The sequence below is a fragment of the Diadema setosum genome, chromosome 11, assembly GCF_964275005.1.
Source record: "Diadema setosum chromosome 11, eeDiaSeto1, whole genome shotgun sequence".
Lineage (NCBI taxonomy): Eukaryota > Metazoa > Echinodermata > Echinoidea > Diadematoida > Diadematidae > Diadema > Diadema setosum.
The window spans coordinates 38,501,812-38,513,853 of NC_092695.1; the positions used below are offsets into that span (position 1 = coordinate 38,501,812).

Below are 12,042 nucleotides of genomic sequence, written 5' to 3' on the forward strand. Positions count from 1 at the left end.
ATCAAAGCAATTTCATCAGTTTGTCTCAAAACTAACAACAAAAGAAGTGCATTGCAAAGGCCAATTCTCTTTATTTCCCTAGCTAAATATTTCTTATTCGTTTAGTTTCTTATTTGTTTAGTTCAAGAAAACTGTAATTAACAATTAAAAAAAAAAAAGAGAAGAAAAATATATTCAAGTGATTATACACCTCTTGTCTGGTATATTTCATTGGATGTTTCCTTCTTGGTGGGAAGAAGATGAAACAGTCAAGTGTTCAGGGTGTTTACCTGAGGATTTTCTGCAGAGAAGATGATATTCATCCTGTGTCCTGGCTATTCAACAGCTCAGCAATAGAAGTTATCAGCAGCAAGGAGGGAAGAAGAAATAAAAGCTATCACAGAATTTCCAGATCCACATGCCTCACTTCTGGATTTGTTGCCTGAGTGAAAGAAAATGACATAATAATATATTCATTGGCAAGGACTCACTCAAAAGACAGAATGATTGAGAAAGAACAGACAATTATATACGACATTATGTTCCTCTGTTTATCTACGTCACAGAGACATGAATGCGTATCAAAAGCACATAAACCAGAGCAAGAGAATGATATCAAAAATATATATTTCATATGTAAATATACATTGTATGTAACCTATACTCAACATACACATACATTTATTTTGAATGCAAAATCATGTCTTTATGGGAAATTTGCACATGCTTAGCAAGCTACATGCAGTTTCAGGAAAAAATTACATTTCATTGTAGAAATATTTTTTCTTATAATAATGGTGAAAAAAAAAAAAGCTGAATATTGTCTAATGCATTAATTGGTGGCCCTGCCAAACCTTCTGTATGATTTGCAGGTTGTTGGATCATGTTTTGTACACTTCAAAGAAAATATGAATATTATCAGACCGTGAGAGCTTTAAAAAAAATGCATTCTACTAGATTATTCATCAGATCACTCAACATCATGGCTCATCATTATTGAAGTTTGGATGGCCATTCCTGTTTATGTGCTATCTCATCTTGGATCACACCACTCTACTAAAAGCAAGAATCCTGAATGGAAAATCTATTTACGAGAGAACCAGATGGGGTAAGGGGGAGGCCAGATGGGACAAGGGGAGGCTGGGATGGGGAGTGGGTGAGGGAGGCAGTAAGGGAGTATCCATCTACACCCACCTTGATGAGTTTCTCTATCCTGTCGACCTCCGCCCCAAGCTGGTCGATGATACGCTCTCCATGCTTTAGCATGAATGTCTCCACATCCTCCAGGTTCTTAAAGTTCTGAATCTCCTAAAATGGGTGACCAACATTGGCAGAGAGGGGGAAAACATTTTAGTCTGAGCTCAAAGCTGAAAAACTTTCAGGTGACATTGTACAGCTTGTTTTTATCAAAACAGAAAAACAATCTGTAATACTTTTAAAATGTTTAACATTTTTGGTGGTGCACTGTAGATGTTACTGACCATTCTCAGTTTTTATCTGTGTGTAGATTGAGTATATGGGAGTGTTGTGTCCGTTTGTCAGTTTGTTTCTCATTATCTTCATATTCACTGCAAATACAAAGCCATAGAAAGGGTGACAGCACAAGTTACGAAGTTTCCATGAACACAAAATAGAAGTGATGATATTTTTGTAACGGAGAAAATTTTGACAACCAAAAGAGATTTGTAAGCTGACATAGCAAATGAGAATAAGCTGCTTCCAAATCTGCCATGACTAAAGCACCATATATCTGCATGGACATCTTCAAGAAAGCAGCATATCATTGTAGTAATGGTCATTGGTCAAGCTGCACTGACCTTCAGGAGGACTTCAAGGTCTTGTGTGTCAAGGTAAGACCTGGTCAGCTCAGCCCCATCAATGTCCAGTTCAGCCTTGAATCGGATTGTGTTGACGCCCATGTCAGTTGCTTTCACGTCGTACACCCCCCTATTGCATAAAAGAGTCCAAAAGGCATATTAAATTCATTACATGTCATGCTCAGAAAGAACGAGATGTCCTTTTTTCACATCTATTCATCAAAATATTTCAATAGTCACTGCAGGTAACACACTGCCTTCCATCAGTTTCATCCCTGCAATCATCCATTCACCCTTCCTCTCCTAACTGGAAAAAATTTTTCTCAAATATTCTCAAAAAGAAATGAAAAAGAATATAGAATTATTTTGCACCATTTGTACTTGTACCACTATATTATCTCCCTTCTCTCAGAGGACTCACACTCTAACCGCCTGCAGGTTGCTCCTACATATCTCTCTCTCCTTGCTTCATTCTTATTTGTCTGATTCACTCAGATGTCAGTACAGTTGACTCCCGTTATAACAAAGTCCTCGGGACCGGGAGTTCCTTTCATTATATCAAAATTTCGTTATAACCAAACAAATAAACAAAAAAAAATACATAGAGTGGATAATGTTGCTGCCTGAATTTTTACTTCATTGTAACCAGAATTTTGTTATAACCGTGTTCGTTATAATGGGAGTGCACTGTAATTTCTTTCATAAGGCTACGACATAAAGCAAGGAAAGAAACAAAACAAATTTGGAATTAATCACACACAGGGTAACATCATCAAAAGGTATTTACACTGTAAAAATTGAAATTTTTGTGTGCACTAAACTTCTGCAAATTTCACGAGGAGCCCAGACAGCAAACAAAAGTGTTTTTCTACATAATGCACTGAATGCCAGTGGCAATTCAGGAAATTTTCATGTTGCGAAAAAAAGGCTGTTCGCTCCAATCTGCGAAAATTTCATGCCGCAAATGTTCCTGGTTTAACAGTACTATACTGAGAATGGAAGGAGATTATTTCTACAGGAAGATATTCACGACACGGTGGTCTTGATCTGCCTTTCCACTGCAAACTTTGACCCTAATCTAAGAGTGCACCCACCTGATCATGACATCATTTTCCATGACCTCACTGAGCTTGAGGAGCTGGTCGTCCGGTATTGACCGTCCGGTGAGAGCCTCGGTGTTGGTGTAGATCAGAAAGCCTGATACAGCTCCTGTAAGGATCAAACATCATGCAGATACAGTATTAAATTATAGTTCAGTTCCAAACCCTTGATGTTAAAACTTGATGCATTCAAAACTTAACAAAATATTTTAATGGAAGTCGGGTGATTCTCTCTAAAACTTGGTCATACTGTAAGAAGTGGACTCTATGACAAGATTTAGTTTGTGGTGCTCCAGCAACAAAGATGACTCCTACAAGTGTTAATCAAAGTTTGCTGAAAGTTGACATGTTACATTATCATGATAGTTAAGCTGCTCATTGAAAAAATACACTAAACTAAGTATTTATACATTCTTGTATAAAGGTTGGTATTGATCACAAGATGAACTGAAATTTCTACACTGTAATATCCATTACATATTCCATTTTTTTACAGCAGTGTACATTATCTTGACCTACCCAGGTGGTACAATGCCACAGTCCCACATGAAGGCAATTGTGTTGCAGCAAGGTTTAGCAGGATTGCACAACCTCTGTTCACTGACAGTTAGCTTCAGCACTGCCAACAACCTCTCAAGAGCTTAATAGTACATAGACTAGAAGAGATGATTTGAAGATCAACCCACCCAGCAGTGTCCCGATTCCAATGGCACCGAGGGAATCATACATGGGGTTGCCGGTCAGTGAGGTCAGTCCCATACAGCTGGCCGCAATGATGACACCGAAGACCGCTGCAGTGTCTTCCATGAACACCACGTTCACACTTGGGTCCCTGGCTCGCCACACTGTCAAACAACAAGACAAAAGTTGGGGTAAACATCTCTTCCAGTTGGCATGACAATTGGCAAAATCTATACTGCTTTGGAGAAAAATGTATAAACTGGGCAAACAGTGCATTTGAGGTACAAACTTCCAAAGCAAAACATTATTATTATAGTCATCTATGTGCATGTCCTTCAAGTAAGCAAAGGTAACATTTTTTTGAGAAATCATTCCCATTGATTAATCTCTTACATGATACCACATACAATGAAAATAAAATACGATAAAATACAACATAAATGTGTCAGAAATGAAAACAAAATGCATAAATAACGATGTATAAAACGATGTATGCTACACATTTGCAATACTCACTTAATTGATGCCCATTCATACTTTTTTCTGTTTTTTTTTTTTTTTTTAACCTTTATCCAAACATTAATTCTGTACAATTCTTACCATATTCCCAGAAGGGCATCTTTCTTGCTTCTGAACCCTGTTTGATGGCATTTATTGCAATTGCCAGAGTAGCTTTGAAGAAGAAAAGACACACAGTACAAAATGTTTAGAAATATTGTTACAATTGGTCTATCATCATTGAATTATCATTACATTGTTTCTGTACATAAAATGATACAAGAATATAATACCTTACAATTCTTCACATCATAACAGATGCATATTTCCAAAGAGAATGGAAGCTTTCAAAATGAGGTAAATGGCTGGGAAACAGAATTTACACAATTATACATATTTAACACTTTTGCATGCTTTTCCTTGAAATTTCTGCTATCTTTCCAATATATTATTTTTCAATGTAATTCAAAATTAATCTGTCATTCACAGGCAATGTTATAACTGTTTTTGGATGGTCATTGTCCCATTTCCTTTACCTGTCTTTTTGTTTGTTTGTTTTTTTCACTTTTCCAACTGACTAGAATTAGAATTATCAGTTGAAATGGACGATCACATATATATCACACTACAACAGATATGCAAGTACTACCTTTACTGGAAAAAAATATGATGATGCACCAAATGACCCTTTGCTTACCCCCTTCTGTGAGAAGTGAGCCACCCAGGATGCAGTAGGACCAAAGAAGATCATGGATTGGTTCCGGGTGAATTAAGCCCGTGATGCCATGGTAGAAGGAGAGCCCCGCCCCAACACAGAACACGCCAACTCCACTGATGAGGGAGGACACATAGCGCAGGTTGCTGTACCCGTATCTGGGATTGAAATTCAGCAAGTTCACAAAAGGTGTTCAGTAGATGGAGTCTGGCAATGCACTGTTCAAAGAGTATTTATATTTTTCTGTCCAAACTTCGCTTTGTTTCTTTTTTTTTTTACATTGTACTTTACCTTATCATGTCATTATATCTTGTTCAGGTTAAGGCTTATTTTTGCTTCTTACTGATTATTGGTACAATTTCACTCAGGAACTTTTATCCCCTTACCTTATTTCTTTGTGGTATTCATACACATTTGAAACCTCTACCGACACAACTGTTCTTCCATAGTTTCTTACATCTATCTCTTTCATGAAAATATATAAAATTTACATCCATTATCAACTTGAGGGTAAAATAAGATTTCACTTCACCGTGTTCCATTCCATTCCATTTCACTTCAATTCAGCTATCAAGAGATATACTGTCAAAACCACAAATGTTTGCAGCATTAAATTTTCACATATTGGAGCCAACAGCCTTGTTTTTGCGGCATGACGTTTCCCCAAATTGTCACTGGCATTCAATGCATATATAGTGTACACAAGAACTTTCATGTACATTTTCATTTCAAAAATATTGGCTCTCGCGAAATTAAAATGCACAGGAACATTACTAGTCTTACAGTACTCTTTGGTCAAGATACAGGGGCGGATCCAGGAATTCCATAAAGGGGAGGTGCCTTTGCAAAATTAAAGAGGAGGGGGACACGCATCCCCATTTTTTTCTCTTTTTTTTTCTTTTGTTTTAATCAAAAATAAAGAGGGGGCACGTGCCCAGTGCACCCCTCTCTGGATCTGCCACTGAGATATCTAATCATCAAGGGATGAGATGATGCGGGGGGGGGGGGGGGGGGGACGGTATCCTCACGGGTGATCACGAGATGGTTTCTTGATGGACTGACGGATGCCCAGGAATAGGATACACTGATTGCAGACATCAGCCGCTGAATGGATGGCCTCGGAGAACATGCTGGAAGAACCTGAGTACATCCAGGCTATCAGCTTGAACAGAAAGTTGGTGGCATTGCTGAAAGGCAACCAGACAAAACAAATGTAAGTTACTCAGCAACAGTAATTCCCCTCATTATATTACAACTAATAGTGATGAAAACTTGTATTTCTTGGCAGCAATGACAGGTGGGTCTACTTGTTACTTCAAGCAACCTATGTGTAGGTGATGCTGGTGGTATTTTAAGGATTGTGCTCCTGAGAGGTTTATCCATCAACAGTGACTCCACTGCAGTTCCAAAACATTAGATGCAATCACATAAAGTGTTACATAGCAGCCAGCCTAGACAAAGGGTTTGTGCTGTTCTTGTCACGCATGGGGCAAGAGGAAGATAAGTTGACCATTTAGAGCAACTAAGGGAACATTACACAAATTACAAAGTTTTGCTCACAAGGTAGTCACCATATGCAGAAAGTTTGCAGGAAGGCAGGAGAAATACACTGTCAACAAAATCCAATCATTTACATGGTAGATACTTCCATCTTGCCATGTTTACTAGTATATATAGGTGATACTCACATGGCAATTGCTGAAAGGACAACCTTCCCAGCCCCAGCGAACATGCTCTGTGATGCCTGAAATGATACAAATACACAAAAATTTAACAACAAAATTACTCGGAAGATGTTCTAACTCATTCTAATAATTTTTCTCTCTCATACTTCCAAATCACAACATCACAAAACTTCAAAAGACTGGTAAAGATGCACTTGATGATGATGATGACAACCATGGTGATGAAAATATCACTGATGAAAGTGTTGATAACGAAAATTAACCTCAAATATGAAAACATTACTGAAGATGATAAAGACAACAATGGTAATCTATGCGGCGCAAGACAACATTGTAATGCCCATCAGAAGTGATCAGTTAAGACTATGGGAAATGCAAAATTGATTTGATGAGAAAAAGATGAATAGCTTTGACTCCCAACCAGTCCAAATAATGCAAGTTTGGCGTTGAAAAACAAATATTTCTGTAGAAGGTCTAATCAGAGTGGTGTGATTACTTAATATGAAAATAATAATATCAATAAGATTGCCTGCTGAGCACAGAAACTATGTCTATTCATTCTACTGCGCTGCAATGAATGTACGGGAAGTGATATCACTGTACCTTTTCATTATCCCTGTTACATAAAACTAGTGGTGGTAAGGTGGATAGCTTGTCATCTTTTGCACCAGAGTATTGGTTACATTTCTTTCATTATTCTCTTTTTTTAATCAGCATTGCTCAACTAAAGATGAACAGTGTTTTACCTGTTTACTGCCAAAGAACTGGTCATACTCCTTCATTGCCCTCTTCAAGAGAAACAGATCTGCCACAAAGAGAAATTGGGATATTAAAAACCACGTAGAAGAGTTGTCATTTCACAATTCCCTCCCTAGAGAAAAGATATCATTCAAGATACTGCATTGTACTTCAGGAATATGTAATCTTTGGAAGTCATACAAAGCAGAACAACGACACGACTTCAATCTGCACAGTACCCTTTTTTTATTACTTACTTCTGTGCAAATTAAAATTATGTTTATTGCTTGCACTTCCATTTACAGAAGAAAGAGAAAAATATGGTTTAGGATTGCACAGGTACACAGATAATTGAGGTTGTAAAAACGTATCTAATAATTTTCCCGATAACTGCAAAAGCTTATCCCAAGGTTTGCTTAGCCCATTGAGGATGAGCTGATTTTGCTACAAACACACTCTTCACAGACACCTTCAGGTACCAGAGTATTCTGAGGACTAGTCTGCAACAGGTTGGCACAACAAAAGCTCATGCTTTCAGACTGGATTCTACAAAGTAAAATTTATCAAGTTTGAACAATTGAGGTGAATGGCTCATTACTGTGTCCTCAGAGGGAAGTATTCATGCATCTAATAATACACCTATAGACCAGCCTATGGGATGATAGCACTTTATACTTATATCCTGTATTCAACAAAAGATAGTATACTATCATGATTTTATGTGCCAACTATTCAAACAATCCCTGAGTTTCTTGTCAATGTTGATCTAGAAAGCTAGCAAAGATAGTATATGTCCACTCTGGTATATCTCTGATACAGCGAATCTTGACTCTATAATCATACTGTAAAATGCTGTCAAATATCTCAGACTTACGTTCTTTATATATGGCTTCTCTTTCTTTCCTTTTCTTCTTCTCCAGCTGTAGTGCTTCCATACTTCCCCAAACCTCAATGGCCCTTGGGGTAAAAGTAGACATAAAACAAACAAATATTAAATGATCTAGTGTATTTAATCTTGAGCATTTTTCCTCCTCTACAGATCTACATCTCTACCACAAGAAAAAAAAAAGAATAAATGCAGTGTATCCCAAAGCAGCTGTAGGGACCTAACAGTCTGTCTGTACCATAACGATACAAAAAGTAGGAAAAAGACTACACAAGCTCATCCAGTATCATATTGCACTGCAGCAAATCTAGAAAATATAACAATACAAAGGATAGGCAATGGAATACTACCAGACAAATTCTTGAAAGCATCAAGCTTTGATGTGATTATACCTTGGAATGTCCTCAAATAGACAGCATTCAATTGTCATGCTATAGGACTTCATGCATATATTTACACAAATTGAGAAGAGATTCCACTCCTTCTCTAGCATCTCCCTGGTAATACCTACACAGAGGAGCTGTGTGGATGACTGGAGACATATGAGTCATCAAGAGGGTTTGAACCCTGAACCAACCTGTCTAATACACAAAGCTCGAGACCACAACACCCCATGTAATCCCATGGATAACTGTGTTGAGTATCAGCCTAAACTTACTTCTGTTCAACATCAGAACGTAGATAGACCATCATCTTTGGCTGGCTGGACTCTTGGTCATATGGGCTTCTTCTAGCAGTCTGCCTCAGTTGCTCAAGATCACTGACATTGTAAAGAGAAGAAAAATGTAGTCATAAAATCTCAGATATCCTAAAATAAAAGCGTTAATGCATACATATGTAGTTCTCTACACACACATTGACTGTGGATGTACAAACTGCGATTTATTTCTGTGGGATGAGTGTATTAAAATGTATTTTATAGGCAGCAGATTTTATAGGTAGGCTCTCTAAGTTATCAAATTTACATGGGGATCACTTTCTCCAGTGGCACACTAAAGCACCGCTTTCAGGAAATGCATCTACCATGAAATAACCCCACTGGATGATGATATCATAATTATTGTCCAAAGGTTAACTGCTATGAAAATTGCTAATGCTACAATGAATAATGATAAAAAATAATACTTAGTAATGATTATATCTCATACTGCACCAAATCCACTCTGTAGAGTGCTCAAGGGGCACAAGTACAGAGCAAAATTAAGACAAAACCAGAAAAGTTTTTAAATGTTTCTTGAAGGAGTCACATGTCATAAATGCTTTGATGTCGTCAGAGAGGCTATTCCAGAGTTTGGGGCATGTTTGGTACACTTCATTGAGAAAGAGTGAATAAAGAGATGATACACAAAGTTCTCATTTAAAAAGACAACAGCAATAAAGACTAGACACTACAAGACTCACCTAGATTTCAGAAGGTAGTCACTCATGGCACGCACTGCTGTGAGGGTGTTGTTGTCGGTGTATTTCTTGCTGTAGTCCACCTTCCTCCTCCTCTCCTTGTATGATAAGATGGCTTTTGACATGCTGGCAAGCCTCTCGGCTAAAGGGAGTGGAACAGAGACACATCACAAATATGGAGGCAAAACATGAAATGATTCTTTCTTGCTTCTTTTAATGAAAACCTGTGCAAAAGAGATTCTTAATACTTAAACTATGGATAAATCATCAAAATGTTATATTCATTGATGGAAAATCATGCAAGTAAGAATGCTTATCTTAAGAAAAGGGGCTTTGAAATATGGGCATTTTCAAGTGCACTCAGTCATGAATTACTGTGTTAGGTACACAATTGAGGTTTTCAACTCTATGGCAACTACTGTGACGGGACAGACCTTAGTACATGCATTATAAACATTTTACTGCCAATACTATCAAGTATGAAAGCTTTATTAATCTTTGCTGTTTCTCAGCTTCTGTAGGATTACACTCTTATGTACAGTATCTCACTGATAAAAAAGAGAGAAAAAAAAAACAACTTGAGACAAAAAATACATTTATATTCTCCAAAAGATTTACAAAAACCTACCAGAATATCTAACTTCATGCTTCCATGACAAAAAGAAAAGCGGTAACTGAGCCAGGAAAACATGCAAAACCCCAAACTTCCCAAATTGATCAAAAACAGAATGCTGTAAATTTCACAACAGGAATGAAATTTTAGTGATGCATGGACTGAGAGGTCTATGCACCCCTCATTATATTGTAAAATGAGGAATGTTTGCATACAGAATCTTAATTTCACAAATTTCACGCGAGCTAATATTGGGGAAATTCAAATGTACTTGTAAGAAAAAAAATTGTCTACAGTATACACATTGAATGCCAGTGACAATTTGAGAAAAAAAAAAAAAATTTATGCCTCAAAAATATCTTGCCTTACAGTATCAATAGGGAGAAAGCATTCACTAATACACAAGAGACTCACTTGCAGTTTTGGTCTCTCCCCCTGCTGTGGCATCAGCCTCTTTCTTCTCCTCCTTTACTACTTTCTTCTTGTCAGTTTTAACGGTGGCCACCACAAATGGCTCTTCCGGCTGAACATCAGATGACGATTCCAGGCCATCACTGCCTGGCTGTTTGTTTGCTGAGCACAAAGTTCTACAATTCCTTGGTCTGTTTGATTGCACTACATGGAGGAGGTGTCTGCGCCACCTACACAGAGCAACTTGGTTCCATGACGGGGGTGAAGCGGATGGCAGGGTCCTGACTGTTTGATGCAAACATGCTGTGATGCAAACATACATGTATGTAGATTTATCAATACTCAGTTAGAATGGTAGCAATGAATGCATGTACTGATGTACTGTAAATAGTTCCAGATGCAAAGAACTGTTAAAACATATGTACAGTATAAGTACAATGTAAATTATGTACATTGTAAAACTCTGTAAATTAATATGGGATGAATTTGAAAATACAATGAACATTTATGTTGTCAAGCCACAGGTTACACTTTTTCTGTTAAACAGTGTAAGCAATATCATCGGGAATTCACGTGATCGGAGCTGCACTAATGGCCGTCAGTGAAAGACGATGTACCGTTCACACAAGATGCATATAATAGAACCTAATGTTCATTTTCAGAAAGTTGTAAATTGTGTATGTCAACATTGATTCCATAGACATGAAGTCTAATTAATGAAGATTGTCTTTAATGTGTCAAGTATCAAAACTCAACGCGATTGGCATTTTCTCTTTGTGTTCGCTTTGTTGTTGTGAAACCATTATTATCCTGGTACATCCCTGTCATGTTTTTACAGCGACTGGGCTGTGTATAGTTACATTGTATGCTACATGTAGCATCACTACCACAAAGGAATAATGATAATGAATAACATTTATATAGCACTTAATACTGATGTTTCTAAGCGCATCGATCCGGAAAAAAGAAGTATGACATTGAAATAAAATACAGCATTATGTACACGTACATATTATAATATAACAACAGCAACAACAACAGAATTAAAGTTGAGTAAACAGATAAGTTTTCAACAATGATTTGAACTTATCAACATTTTCAGCAGTACGAATATAGAGAAGGAGTTTATTCCAAAGTAAAAAGAGACGGGGAAATAACAGAAAAAGCCTTATCACCATAGCGGGTACAGTTGCGGGGACCATGTGATGGAGAGTGGAGGAAGAACGAAGGGAACGGGTTGAAGTGGAGGAGCGGAAAGAAATTAAGTCTTTAAGATAAGATGGAGCAAGATTATTACATATTTTACAAACAATCAGGAGGATTTTGAGGGTGATACATTGATGTAAGGGGAGCCAGTGGAGGGATTGGAGAACATGCAGGGGTAATGTGTTCATTACCACATTGACACAACAGAGATTCTGGGGAATTCCCATTCTAAATACAAGTCTTGTTATTCACAGTAAGGTCCTATGCAGTGGAGTTTCTGCATAGGACAGGAAACTGTTTTTACTGTCACCCTCA

General features: G+C 37.5%; 1 protein-coding gene across 1 annotated transcript; it reads right to left on the bottom strand.

The window, feature by feature from the left end:
* Nucleotides 1-306: 306 nt before the first annotated feature.
* LOC140234812 (proton-coupled zinc antiporter SLC30A9, mitochondrial-like) lies at nt 307-10,639 on the bottom strand. The gene is made up of 14 exons (XM_072314849.1): nt 10,525-10,639; nt 9,501-9,639; nt 8,758-8,859; nt 8,088-8,170; nt 7,222-7,280; nt 6,479-6,534; nt 5,819-5,977; nt 4,773-4,948; nt 4,178-4,249; nt 3,583-3,741; nt 2,891-3,005; nt 1,797-1,926; nt 1,174-1,287; nt 307-421 (listed from the first exon to the last, which is right to left on the bottom strand). The coding sequence occupies exons 2-14, from the start codon at nt 9,620-9,622 to the stop codon at nt 377-379; spliced, it is 1,392 nt and encodes a 463-aa protein (XP_072170950.1). The 5' UTR covers nt 9,623-9,639; nt 10,525-10,639; the 3' UTR covers nt 307-376.
* Between the last annotated feature and the right edge of the window lie 1,403 nt (nt 10,640-12,042).